We start from the raw sequence: 14,915 nt of genomic DNA, 5'->3' as shown, positions 1-14,915 counted from the left end.
TTGTTAAAGGAAATCCAAAATTTTGTAAAACAAAAACTCACTAAATAAAACTTTTGAATACTTGTTGTTTTGATCCCTATAATGCCTGTTTTCTGAAAAAGTTACATAAAAAGTCAAAGAGAACATAGGGGGTTCATAGTGAATAACACTTTTATTTTTGTATGTTACTAGAAAGGATACTCCCCAACCTGAGTCATTTGGTACCTATATTTCATTGTCTTTGACTAAGTTCTATTACCCTTTAGTGTTGTTTTCATTTACATCATTGTAACCACTATTTATAGTTTTTTTTGATTGGGTTTAAGATCCTCACATTTCAATTCTTCACTTTATGCAAACTTTCCAAACTTTCTCAGAATTCTTTGTAGTTCTTTATGCACCCCATGAAGGCTGGACTCTTTTCAGTTAAAAATCTGTCATCTTATAAGCTCATATATTGAAATTTGTTTAATCATTTCCATAGAGCTTGCATCCAACAGCTGCACTTCAAAAAGTGATAGTTTCCATTATTTCTAAGTATTCCTTAGATTGAATTCTAACCCTGGTGAAACCTAGGAAATGGACAAAAGTGTGCTTTTAGCAATTCTTCCCTCCCTTTTCCCACTCTGACCTCTCTCCCCTGTGCTCTCCAGGGGCCAAATCCATTCAGTTCTGGGAATGCAAAGTGAGAAATTCCCCTATAAGCAGCTAGAAATTTCCCTTCCTGGACAGTGTGCAATTTAAAAGAGAAACACAGATATAGGGAAACCAAAAAAATGAGATAGTGAAAAGGCTATTATGGGAAAAGATTCTTAAAGTTCAAAGACAGAATGGGCTGTTTCAAGAAATGGTATTGGGCTTTATCTCCTTGGAGAACCTTAAGCAGAGGCTGGAAGACTACTTGTTGGGTAAGTTATAGGTTGGACTAAATGGCTTCCAAGCTCCCTTCTGCCTCTTAAATTTTATGACTCCATGAAAAGTCACTCCAAGGGTACAATTTCCTCTGCCAGTGCTTGCCTTGACTATGAACAGAATTCAGCAGAGCAGAAAGCCATGAATTTCTTTTCTTAGAAGTTGCTTGACCTCCTCAAATGGCTTCAACATAGTAATGTCATCTTGCTTGTATTCGTCCTGAAAATGAAGCCATTCATTGCCAGATAGGTGCTAGTTTGAGGCTATTAAGGGAAGTTGAGTTATGACTTAATGGCATACTTTCAGCTAAGAAGTTTTGAAAGAAGAATGAAATAATCCCATTTGCTGTGTTTATACACCCTTGTGATTATGTCAAAGTACCATACATGGCACTGACAGACATTTCTTTAAACTGTGTAAAGGGCCAAATAAAGATATTCCCATAATTAGCTGATATTCTTGTTGTATCACCTAAAGGTGAATTCTTTAACTCCTTTCTTGTTACCACCTTGTATTAAGGCATACAAAGGAATAAATAAATAAGACCTATTTGAAAGCCTGGTGAAAGGACCAATTAGAAATGATGCTAAATTATTATTTCAAATTCTTCAACTATTACTCAGGGGTGGTCTCTTCACATTCTCTTCTTTCTGTTCCTGGCTACAGAATGATCATTCCTATTAAATTCTCTATAGACATAGTTCTCAACATCTCATATAGACAAAGACATAAATATAATAATAGGTCAAAACTATTAACATTTTAACAAAAAAATGTACAATAAGAATCTCTGTTTAACAACAAAAAAATACATTCCAGGCTGCCTACTTAATTCAACAAAATTCTGTACAATAATAGTTTCAACTTGGGATAAATCTATGAAGTTTATTGTAATAACTAACTCATATTTTCTCTTAAATGACATAGATCAAATTATATGTATGAAGCATAATTCTGAGAGTAGAGACTGGTTAAAATTGAACAAAAATATTTAAACAATCCACAGTCTAAAAGTATCATATTTCTTCAATCAGTATTTGTGAATTGCTTCATAACACTCAGCCCTTTGTTAGGGACTATGCAGAAGTAGCCCAGAGAAATGGGTAGATAAAGGGCTGGCCTCAGTGGAAGATATTCAGGTTTAAGTCCTAGGTCATACATATATTACTTTTCTTATCATATTCAGTGTCCTAGCAATTCTCTTAAACTATACATTGAAGAGAAATTATAAGTCTTTATTTAAGGAATAAGTTTCTACACTGATAAAATCACAGGTTTCACACAAATGTACATTTATCTATGTATATTATATAATATTTATGGGATAAATATATTTGGTATTTTTTATATTATATTACATTATATCATAATATAGTACATTATATTGTGTTATATAATATGAATATTCTGGGTTATATAACATAATATGTTTGTGTTATATATTGTATTATAATATATGTATTGTATATTGTGTTATATATTTACTAATATGTGTATGCATTATGTATTTATATCTCTCTATATATGAATATATATGTGTCTGTTCAGAATCTTTTTATTTCATTTATGAAGAGAGCTATTGGTGAGGAACTTTCTCTATTAATGTATAACTTCCCTGAAATTTATTGTCTTCAAGATTGGACTGAAGCACTGACAGATTACCTTGGGTTATACAGACAATATGGATCAGAAGCAGAATTTATAGTCCCACTGACTGAGGCCAATTCTTCAGCCATTATACCATGTTTTACCTGGCTATCATTGAGTGGAAAAATCACTGAATTTGGGATCACATGGCTTAGGTGTAAATCCTAATCCTGTCATTTACTGCTTCTGAGCCTTGTTTTCCTCAATGATATTTCTTAGATTACTAGATTGCTGTTATGAACATTAAAAAAAAAAACACAAAACACAGATGCTTTGTAAAGTACTGAGTAAAAAAATATATAGTACTAAGTGTTATGTGAAGTCAGCTGTCTTATTATTATGGAAGTATACATGTAGGATTACAAATATATATAACATATTACATGATTATATGACATATAATATATATGTATATATATAAATATGCCCACACAACTGTATCCTGAATTCTGACACTCAGCTTTTTTAGCTAGAGGAACTAAAAAGAAGGCAAATGAAATAACAATATTTCCACATGTATGGTAATCTATAACCAATCATTCACATTTCTAAGTCATCAGCCAGCACTCTTCATGCTCCTCTAATTGACATCATTACTGATGATATCAAGCATCATTTTTCATGCAGGAATGTATTATTATATGAATATTCTTTCTCCTCTTCTTTCTCCTTTTCTAGTCATCTCTTCCCCTTCTCTCCCTCTTTATGTCTCTCTCTCTTCCTTTCTGTCTCTCTCTGTCTTTTCATCTGTCTCTTTTTCTATTTCTGACTCTCCTTTTTTCTCTTATTTTTAAGTTACTTTTTCATATTTCATCAGAAGTTGGATATAACTTGGCATGGAATGATACTACTTTGACTCAAAAGCTAGGAAATAATTTTCAGCAAGTGGAAAAGCTGAGAAGTCAGAATGCCTCCTATTTTCTTCTTAGTCTGTCCAACATACTTTATAATAAAATAAATTGCTTTCTCTTTAAGCAGACATCAATTCTTTCAGGTCACAGGGGTGGTATTTAGTAAATAATCTTTTTGAGCAAACTTTCCAGATCCTAAAAGCTAGATATCTTTAAAGAGAACCATTTCCCAGCAGCTTCTAGGCTTATTAGTAGAAGAGCTCTTGCTATTTCCATGCTAGTTTGTTGTTTGTAAGTTCTCATTTATGTAGGAGTCTTCTTTTGAGGAGGTCAAGTACTTTGAATGGTCTCTGTAACCAGAGAGAGGTAGTAATGGGGCCCACATTCCCTTTATTGTGGCCATTTTGCCAATTGGGAAACAAGGCTCTAAAGAGGTTACTATCTTGCTAAGGAGATAGATAGGGCTAACATACAGAAAACAGATCTACAAAATAATAATAGAGACAACTAAGCACTAAACTGTGTGCTACTGACTATACTTGTTTTAGTATAGAGGAGAAAACTAGAAGGCTAACTTCAGGGATAAAGTAGAGCTGGGCCTTCCCAATGCACAATCTGCTTTCTCTAATCCAGGCATCCTACTACTGCCAGAAAAATATGTCTTAAATATATGACATATTAGATGGCTAACAGTTTATAAAAAGTTTCAGTGACTCATTGTGAAGACTGAGTTGGCATCCTGGATGCCTTAGAATCAGCTGGAGTCAGGATAAGCAAAAGCCCTTGGTCTTTATTCTTGGTCTTTAGGGGTAGAAGTGAAGGGGATGGATGCAAGCTCTCCACGACCTCCCTTCTCCTCGTCTACCACCAAAGTGACCCTGACTTGTCTTACTCCACCCCCTAATCCCTCCTACAATTATCTGTATACACCAAAAGATTGAACCAGTACAGAATAGTGGGAAGGGCCATTTTCCAAGCATATGCTAATAGAGTATTGTCCAATTGGTAATTAGTCTTAAGTGCTCAGTTGTCTGACCTCAGTGCACCTATTTTAACCTTTACAACTAATTATTGCTTCTTAAATGCCAGCTTCTTTTTTCCTGGCATTCCAGGCCCTCCATAATATTGTGTTATGTTCCCTTTCTTTTTTTTTTTCTTTTTTAAATTTTATTTTTAATTCATGGAATAAAACAAGAATTTCTATAACATAGTACAATTAAAAAAAAAAAAAAAAAAAGATGATTGCACAAATCCACTAGGATTTTAAACTCCTTTTCAACCATATGTCATTTTCCCTTCCATGCACAATCTGCTTAAAGTCAAAATAGACAGCTTTCTGCCTACTCCCAAAAGACTCATTCAAAGACCTCTCTGCTAGCACTTCTTTGTTTCCCAGGCATAGAATGCTCACTCTCTCCACAGTTACCCATCTTTTCCTCCTGAGCTCCTAGTCATTCTTTAAAAACCAGCTCAACACTTCTTAAAATCTTCTCTTCTTTGTCAGGCCTCATTTAACACTTTGGTTTGTAATCCCCTAACATGCTTCTTTTGAAATAATGTAGATTATAGATGACTTTTTGTCCCTCCATCCTCCCATTCTCCTTTCTCCCTTTGATTGTGAGGTCTTTAAAGGCTGGACTTTGTTTCTCATCCTTTACTTCCCCTACCCCCACCATGTCTTAGTGTGTTTCTTTGCTCATAATAATAAAGACCCCATTATTGTTAAAGCACAAGACATCCATTTTAGTTGACCAAGGCTATTTTATACTATGTAACCACTTCTTTTGTTTTTACTAGTTAGTCAATGGGTAGCTCCTGGGATATTTCCCTTCATCAATAATAAAGGATAGGTAGATAGAGAGTAAAACAAATGTCATTTCAAGTATATAGAAAAACATTAGCAAAGTTGGAAAAATATCCCCTTTTAAAAATATTTTTAAAGAGGGAAAAGGAAGAAATTTTTTTTAATCCAAATTAATCAGTACATTGACAAAATCTGATGTCATATACGATATTTACACCTGTGGACCCCATTATCCCTACTTACTTGACTCTGACAAAGATGTCTTTTCATATCTTTTCCTTGAGACTAAACATGTTCTTTGTAATTTTACAATATTCCCTTTTTTGAGATGGTGATAGCAATCATTGTGTACGTTATTCTGCTCACTTTGTTCCATCAAAGAAATAGCTGATGAAATAATATGGGTCATTCATGCAGCAAGAACAAGGAATGTCAGGAGAAAGTAAGGGAAGACCCCAGTATATTAAGCAGACTTACAAGGGATGAACTTATGTGAAAACAACAACCAGTTTTGCACAAGTTGGACATTCGTGAATGCGTTTCAATGAACATGGTTGAAGGAAAGATGTTTATAGAAGAGATCACAGAATCATTTGTGTAAAATACATACATGAAGATTGGTACTATAGCTTTGAGAAAAGCCTAGTGTCAACTAATATAGGTCAGCTAAGAAGCTGTTACAATTGTCTGGGACAGTGACAGAAAAGCTAGATAAAGGTGTATAGAAAGGAAAGGGCAAACATGAGATTTTTTTTTTAAAGATTGCATCAAGTGTCTGACTTTATATAAGCAATAAATCAAAGTTTACTCCAAGATTTCAAGCCTGAGTAATTTGAGTGAATGAACAGAAGCCATTGACAGAAGTCAGAAAGGAGGTTGGCTAGGGAAAAGTTGGTTTGAGGGAAAATTAAGATATTACCAGGAGTCAAACATGCCAAACCTGATCCCTCATGGGATTTTCCAAGTCATGTTTTATTTGGCTTATATTCATTATATTAGTTTTTAAAAATTACACTTAAAAAAAAGAAAAAGAAAAAACAAAACAAGTTGATCTCATTAAAGTTTGAAATGCTATAAACAATATTCAGGCTCTAAAACAAGCCTTTATGTAATAGTATAAGCACTTCAAAAGGAGAGCCTAAATGTTAGCTTTAAAAATCAAACTTACTCAACCTCCTACTTGTTAGTTTGTTTCAACTCCTATCTACCCATTTTTGATGACAACTCAATCTAATAAAATTACTCCAAGCTAACAAAACAAGAATCTATTTGTTACCCACCTGGAATTGTTTGGAAACATCATAGCAATTCCTGTAGGATTCTGTATTACTGTAACTTTTGAAACCACAATAAAGGAAAAAAACTATCAAAATCCTCTATAGACAAATCTTTCCTGTAGAAGACTATGCATTTGAAAGAGAGCAAATCTTATAAACATAATGTGAAAAATAAATCTCGTAGGAAAAGAAATTGTTTTTATTGCATTTTACAACAGAATGAATGGTTTGACTATATTTTACTGAACAATGGCTGTGACAAGTCAACTTGACCTTATAAGAGAAAGATTTTTTGTTCTTTTTCTCTTTTTTTCATATTTGTACATTAATAACATAATCAAGCAGCAGAACATGTGTATTTATGTATGATTGTACATGTAAACAAGAGGACTAATACAAAATAGGGCATACAAAAAAAGAAATAGTTTCAAATATTACTCAAAGTTTTTCAAAGTTCTTTGTATATATTATTTCATTTGATCTTCATAAAGAAGGTGAGTACTCTTATTTTGCAGTTGTTTTTTTTTTTTTTTTTTTTTTTTTACATAGAACAAAACTGAGACTCAGAGAGTTTAACTTTGCCCAGGGTTGTACAACTATGTAGGCATGTGGGTCAGTATTTGAACTGCTGACTCTAGGCTTTACCACTTCCTACCTAGTTGCCAAATGTTAATTTGGATATACTTCTTACAAAATTGTTTGTCCACCCCCCCCCCAAATATTATTGTATTTTGATTGGACCGATTCCTTTTCTTTACTGCTACAATCTAATGGATATGTGATCTTAGAGATGTGGGTAGAGATCACAAGTCAGCCAGGTTTTCCCATCCTTGCTCATTCCCTATTGTACATCTGCTACATAAAGTCCACTCATGCTGCTAGGTCTTTAGATCATTTTCTTGACATGGTATGAATTTAAGTGAAATGTATATGGACTACCTATTAATTTTTGCTTGCTCTTACAGAATAGCCAGCTCCCCTTTTTTTTTCTCCCTGGTTATACATTTTATTGATTTTCTCTTCCTTGCCTCTTCTCCTACAGAATTTTGCATAACTAACTTCCTTGCTTTTTCTCTTCTTCTTCAGTATCTTAAAAGTCTTTGGTACTACTGAGTATTGAGAAATTTTATTATCATTTGCAGAACTTTAGATCCTGAAAGAACAACAGTTTCCCATTCTGAATTCATTCTTTTCCTAACTGTGATGAAATAGTCTCAATGGGTGACTACTGTGTGCCCCTCTTATTATTGCTGTATTTACTGAGCTAGAAAGTTATGGTTCCCAGTGATCATGAATCTGCCATGGGTCACTCATACCCAACAGTGCTTACATCTTTACCTCCTGTTAAATCAAAATGTGGCAGTTATTGTGCCAAATTGTGCAGACCCCATTATTGTTAGAGCACAAGACATCCATTTCAGTTGACCAAGGCTATTTCATGCTATGTAACCACTTCAGAGTTAATGGTCTGGTACTTCTTTTGTTTTTACTAGTTAGTCAATGGGTAGCTCCTGGGATATTTCCCTTCATCAAAATTGACAGGGTGGATAACAGAATGATATCTTTGTGTGCCTTCCTTAACTTTCCTTTGGCTTTAGAGAGAATTGCCCTTTCCCTGACCTAACACTGAGGGCTAAACCACTATCTGATGCTCTAAATTATAACTTCAATAGGTATAGACCTACCAGATTTATAAAGACAAGCTGATCCCAAACAAAGTTACAGCTCATGTTTTCAATAATATATTGTAACATATTTTCTATATTATAATGGGAAAATGAATGACAATGTCTATGGAATCAAAAAAAAAGGTATTATATTTGAAAAAAATGCTTAATTTTTCAGGTATTTATCCTAAACTTTTAATCCTGTCTTTCTGTGGCTCTTAGTTTTTGCGCACTTGACAATATCCTTTTGTCAAGCTTTGCATCTTGCATTTCAGGATCTACATCATGCCACAAGAGCTGGCCACTATGGCTCCCTGCCACAGAAGTCTCAGCATGGCCGCACTTATGATGACAACCCTGTAGTTCACTTCTTCAAGAACATTGTAAGTGCCCTCTTGTAGGATCTTTGGGAAAAGAAAGACATTTGTTGGGGGAAACGAATTGGTCATTAGATATCGCTATGACATGACCCCTCCTCTGAAGATAATTCTATTGTTGGCAAACTAAAAGCAGCTGCAAAAGCTTTCTACCTTAAAAATACTGGGCCCTGATTTTAAAGATGATATCAGCAATAAATATCAGGCAGAGCTCAAAAATTCAAAGCCCTTCTTTATTCCATTTTCATCAACTGATCCTTCTGCTTATGTGAAAAACTTCTACTTGAGACTAAATCACATAGAATAACTTGTGGTTTTAAATTTTATTTTTTAAAACTAATTTTATGATTTGTGGACTTGTTTAAGACAGTACAGTGTGTCTCTCTTATTTGGGACATATTATTTCATGATTGAGTGCTATTTAAAGAACCAAGATGTCCCATAATGTTGATGATACTGTTATCAATCAATCAGCCAATAAACATTTTATTAAGCACTTACAATTTTGTCAAGTTGATCAGAATTGACCTCTAACCTATAAGTGGCCAGAACTGAAGGAGAATTGAAGAGAACTAGGAGAGTCAGCTCCACCAAAGGCAGGTTTTCTGTACCACAAGTATTATGTATTATGACATAATCCTTTTGGGAGCTTGAATTAGTACAGTACCTGTCAGTGACAAGGAAGAGAGAATGTGAATAAGTGATGGATGGCCCTGGGAAACAGAGGGAGCTAAATCCCTCAGTGAACACCTGGTGCTGGTCCAAACAATTGCCAAAGGGTGATATCACCCAGCTCCCAAAGGATTATTGTTATTTCAAGTTCAGGACACAGCCTGCTTGCTGGACCTTAGCTCTGGAAAACAGGGTATTTCCAAAATATTTTGACACTCTGTGCCAGGCACTGTGGATACAAAGGAGAACAATGAAACAATCCCTACTCTCAAATAGCTTACAATGCAGCATACAAACATTTGTTAGAGGAGAAAAATTCCACTGCCTCATAGAAGTCTTTTGAAATGTTTCCCTGCTTTTTATCTCAAACATTTTCTGATCAAATATTTCTTGGGATACCTGTGTGGTATTTGAAAGTAATGTAAAATTATGTTGATATTTTTCAAACTATGGTTAAAGGCATAAAGTCTTGTAGGTTGTTTTGGGGCCTGGGGCAGCATGGCAAGAATTGCTGGGGTCTCACACATCTCAGACATTAGACATTTCAGTACCTAGCTCAGAAATAGTAGCAACATGAGGCTCGATTAGCGGCCCAAAGGGCAGTCAACAGAAGGTCCTGAGCAATTAATCATTGACTTCTCCTGCTTCACCATTCCCCACATTGTCTTCCAGGTGTCACCTCGGACACCACCTGCAGGACAAGGAAAGGTAAGACATGATCTTGGAGGGACTGTGGGGGTGGAGGGTGGAAGAAGGCAATCTAAGCTGATTTTTTAAAAGCCATCCTTTTTCTATAGCTATTCCCTGACTATAGGGAGTAGGAGAGAGATTGATTCTCTCTCATCCAGGAAAAAAATTAGCAGCAGCCAGTGCGCGCGGAAAAGTGTCCAATGCCCAAGTTTTGCCTGCTGGATTGTGGGCTCATTGTGTCACTGGGGACTCGACAGCCCATCTCCTCTGTTTGTTGACCATGTCACTGTTTGTTTGTTTTTTTTTTCTCTTCCTTTATAGGGGAGAGGATTATCCCTCAGCAGATTTAGCTGGGTAGGTGATGACTGCATTTCCCTTTGATTCCCTTTGCCTATCTAGTCACTGCAGCCACTTGACTTTTCTGTTCTGATCTTGTTTTCAGTTGATTAACCTATTTCAATCCTTTTCTTCCTTGTAAACAGAAGTTTGCTTGCAGCTGTAATTTGGGTGCTTTGCTTCTGAATGGGAAATATGGCCTTTTCCATAGCGACTCTTCTCTTCTGCTTTAGCACCAGTGGGCCAAACCCACTTCACGCATAGCAAACCACCTTTTCTCCTTCAAGGCTCCTGGAAGATTCGGCTGTTTTCCTTTCTTTTCTTTCTTTCCTTACTTTCTTCTTTTTCTTCTTCTTTTTTTTTTTTTTTGGAAGAGTGGGAGGGATGGGGAAAAAGATGAAACCAGAGTTGGTTACCCTACCCTGGTTTGTCTTATAATACAGAGCGATAGCACCTCATTTGGCCAACTCAAAATTTTTCCTCAGGCATAGGAAATGAGGGAAGTGAATCCTGGGGTCTGGAAGAGGGCAGCAGTGTTGACAAAGAGTTTTTTTTTAAATGACCTTTCAGTGGAGCTTGTGAGGGTAAAACTAATTCCATTTATTAGAAGGAAAAGACAGAAGAAAATTCCATTAAAAATAAGATTTTGTCATTAAAACTATTTGAATTTAAAAATCAAGAGGAAAAAATTATATTATAAACATCTAATATCAAGACCACAAGGCTCAATAAGCATAAACTTTATGTAGTAGGATTTACCCCTTTCCTCTAGAAATGACCATGACCTTATGATCTCTCATTTATTCTTCAAAGGTCTCCCAGTTGAGGTTGATTCAATTCTCTACAGATGCCACTGTCTTTGGCTACTATTGTACAGCAAGCTGTATTTAATTCCCATTTCACAAGCTCACAGACTGTACCAATATCTAAATAAAATTTGGGAGTGGGGCAGGAATCACTTAAATGATAGATACACTTTATTCGAGACAGAAATTCAGTGTTTCCAAGAGATCCTAAATGACTGCAAAAAATTCTTTTTGAATGATCTTAGAGGACATGTTCTCTAGGATGAACCCTAAGCCATCTTATTATCTAAATTTCAGGAGTCCAAGGGACTATGATTCTGTCAGTGTAGGTACTCATTGCACCCAGGCAGTTGGTAGCTTTCATAAGTATTCTTTATGAGCCACTGTGGCTAGAAAAAATAATAATCCAATGATTACCATTATAGGAAGGAACCTCTCCAAATCTGGCTAGATTGAACCTCTGAAGACAGACATCCCTTCTGTCACTGGGCTTTTCTAGTGTGGTTGGGTCTGAATGAGCTTTGCTCCACTGGAATAGTCTTTGAGAACCCAAGGTTACCTCCAAATCAGGAGGAAGCATTCCAGTAGGACACGATGGGAAAAGACCCTTATTTTTTAGTGTTCTTAAATATATTCTGAGCCTGATTCTCTGACCCTGGGATGTGGGTGGGGGGTCTTGGTGGTGGGGTGGGTATACATAGGGAAGTCCTTAGCAGGATTTATGAAGGGGTGGGAGACTTCAATTCCCCTACAATAGGAGTGTCCAATAGAAGATTTTCTTCTCTCCACAGCAAAAGGAGTGGGACATGAGGAGCAGAAATGGGAAAATTTGGCACTGTAGGTATCCAGAAGCAGAGCTGTCCTAATCTGGCCTCTTCTAAACACTTCATCAGTTCCCCTCAGATTGCTTCACAAATAAATTTGCAAAGCACTTAGATCCTACCTCCCAACCCCTTCCCTTCCAGAGGACTTTGCCTGTGGCAAAATCTATACTCTTTCATTGCTCAGCATAAAAGAAAAACTTGACAAATTAGGGTTTATAAAGTGCTTTTTTTTAAGAGGTGGGGGGACTTTTAAAATAGTTAGATCAATGACTATATCATTTTGGCAAATGAAAAAGACCCCAATATACAATTTTTTTTTTAAAGAGGCAGCTTGGTATAGGGGGAAAAGCCCCAGTTTTGGGGTTTAAATCCCAACTCTGCTACTTCCCATCTGTATGACTTTGGGAACATCAACTCCATAAGGCCCTCAGTCTCTTCATTTATAAGATAGAGTTGAACTAACTTATTTTTCCCTGCCCCTTTTCGTTCTCAGTCTGTGGTCTCAAGACCCTAAATTTAGAATTGAATGAGATTTGTAAGGGCCATCAAAGCCAAACCCTTTATTTTATAGATGAGGAGGCCAAGGCCCCTCAAAAGTAATGTGATAAAAATGGAAAGAATGCTGGACTTGGCATCAGAGGACTTGGATTTGAAACCTGGAGCTGTCATTTACTAATTGACCCTTGACAAGTCACTTTCTTAGGTTCCAGATTCTTCATCTGTAAAGTAAGGGGTTTATACAAGACAATCTCTAAGATCTCTTCTAACTCTAAATGTAGGAACCTATGAGATCAAATAATTTGTTCAATATCACACAGAGTAGCAGAGCTGGGATGTCTTTTAGAAAAATATGCCAAATCCCTTCAAATTCCCAAATGGATATATGATATTATCCATTTGTCTGTTCCCTCCAAGATGCTTCCTGATCACAACCCACCCACACCTGCTCAATCTGTACAAGGCATGGCTATGTCCACTCACAAGTTTGCCACAGGGGGTCCATCCACCATGCTGGGGGCCTTCCTTTGCTTCCTTCTGACAGTGCTAGGGGACTTGTGGACCATTTGGGCCACCCCCATCATCCCTTGCTCTCTCCACGCTACCAGCCCATCTTCTCTTTCCATCATACGTTTCTTTGATGATAGTTTTTTTTCCAAGTTCTTTACTCATTGTATGCTGCAGTCTGCTCACACTCACCATTTGCCTCTCCCTTGCCCAGAATGTGATACTCATTTTGAATTTTTCAGATACAGTAGTGTTTACGTGAGTCAGAGTCATATAATATCTATCACTCATGGAATATCAAAATTAAAAAGCTAGACCTTTATTTCTGGAGTTTAGGGTCATTAAAGGAGATTTTGGAGAAGTATCATTATCAAATAAGTTCCTGATTCCATGGAGTGAACTCTCAAGAGATTCTCTCCAATATCATGGTGAGAGAAATCTCACCAAGATGTTTTCCTCTGCCGTCACACATACAGAAAAGTGTACATAAAAATCTTGCTCTTCATTATCTGCGGTAAGAGGAGATGAAGATGGTACGGATAAGGAACATTCACAAAGAATTCTAACCCTTAGTTTCCACTGCCTTCCTCTCCAGACCTTTCTAAGAGCACAAACAATGGATCCGTTTTAAATGAACAGGAATTTCACTTCTTTTCTTCCTTTTGTTTACATACTACCTTTTGGCAGAGGTGCTAACAAACTGTAATGTGACCCAAAGGAAGGCAGCAGGAGAGTGCAGGGGGAGAAGCCAGGGCTTACGGGGATCCCCAGAGTGGAGTGGAGACACCTAGGCTACCCATTCATTTGTCCATCATCAAGCACATGTGAATAAGTGCCTATGAACTACTGGGGGATTCCCAAAGTTTGGGTAAGGTATAGCCCTACCCTTGGGGAGCTTACAGTCTAGTAGAGAGATAAAGGAGGAATGACCATATTATTTTAATGATGATTTGTTTAAAATCTCTGCATAATATACTATGTGATATGCAGTATTCCATCCCTTATGGGATCCTCCTGTGGCTGCTGGCATTAAGCAGAGGTCCTCAAAGGTAAGCCTGAAGCAGACCTAACAGCTTCTATTTCGTGCAGAACTTTCTCCCAGACTCAGGCCATTGTCCTGATTTTTCCCCACCTGTGAAAACCTGCTGTCAAATCCTTTAGTCACACGGTGTCTGTGAATGAAAACTATTGATAATGCCTTATTTACATTTTAACTGGGCTGGGAGCCTCAAACCAAAGGGGTCAAAATTTTTAGCAGGTGGGAGGCGGGGGTTGGGGAGGTTGTGCTGTAATGGTTTGGGGTGGTTAATCTTCCTGGGTTCTGGGAGAGAAGGCAACTCCAGCCCAACAGCTAACCTGAAAGTTTTTTTTGTTTTTTTTTTTTTAATCTCCCTTTCTGTGTCTGCTCCATTTACAGCCCAAGTAATAATATTGGTCAACAGATTTCTTTTCCCCAAGCAAAAGTGTACCCTGGTTTCTTTCAGAGGTTTCCAGGATGGCCAGCCACCTTGTTGGGAGATTCTGAAGGCCCGTGGTTCATTTTTCCAACCTGTGCCACATGTTTCCTGATAAATTCTAGGTTGTCCAACAGAAGAGCAAGTGAGAATTTAAAAGGAGTAATACAGTCAAGCAAATTATTAATCTGGATAATAGCTCAAGAACCTAATGTTTTAAAGGCACTTTGTCTTCAGAGGAAGGCAACAGGAAATGCAAAGCAGTTTATCATTCTAACTTGAAAATGCCATCTTGCTATCCTTTTCAGTTATTTTGTTTATTTGTTTTGCTTAGCTCTGTTTAACCATCATCCATCCCTCTGTGTACCAGCATGGAGAGAGCTCGTTGGTGGCAGCTGCAGGGAGGCAAGAACAGCCCAGGCCACAAGCTTGCAAGCAGCATTTTTAAGCTGTTCCTTGTTCCTATTTCATTTTTATTAACACTAGAAACCAAACCTGAGAGCATTGTTTTTCATGTGGAAATACTATGGGGGTGTAAGTTCTGCAACTTCAGGATTTAATGAAGAGTCATTCAGGATAAAGCAGGATTATAGACAAGACAAGAAGGGTCAGTG

General features: G+C 36.8%; 1 protein-coding gene across 6 annotated transcripts in view; it reads left to right on the top strand.

Moving 5' to 3' along the window:
• Positions 1 to 14,915, top strand: part of MBP (myelin basic protein) — a 205,306-nt gene that overhangs the window by 180,201 nt on the left and 10,190 nt on the right. For 2 of the 6 annotated variants that reach the window (XR_007949367.1, XM_051970548.1), the window contains exons 5-8: positions 8,413 to 8,520; positions 9,859 to 9,894; positions 10,198 to 10,230; positions 11,810 to 11,855. Coding sequence is in view for 5 of the 6 variants with exons in the window: in XM_051970548.1 (XP_051826508.1) it covers positions 8,413 to 8,520; positions 9,859 to 9,894; positions 10,198 to 10,230; positions 11,810 to 11,855 (223 nt within the window). In the remaining variant the exon portion in view is untranslated. The remainder of the gene's footprint in view (positions 1 to 8,412; positions 8,521 to 9,858; positions 9,895 to 10,197; positions 10,231 to 11,809; positions 11,856 to 14,915) is intronic. The other 4 variants (XM_051970546.1, XM_051970549.1, XM_051970547.1 and 1 more) reach the window with 2 other exon arrangements.

The sequence above is a fragment of the Antechinus flavipes genome, chromosome 1 (assembly GCF_016432865.1).
Source record: "Antechinus flavipes isolate AdamAnt ecotype Samford, QLD, Australia chromosome 1, AdamAnt_v2, whole genome shotgun sequence".
NCBI classification, from domain to species: domain Eukaryota; kingdom Metazoa; phylum Chordata; class Mammalia; order Dasyuromorphia; family Dasyuridae; genus Antechinus; species Antechinus flavipes.
Note: the sequence above shows the minus strand (reverse complement) of the source record. Positions and strands in the feature narration are given on the sequence as shown.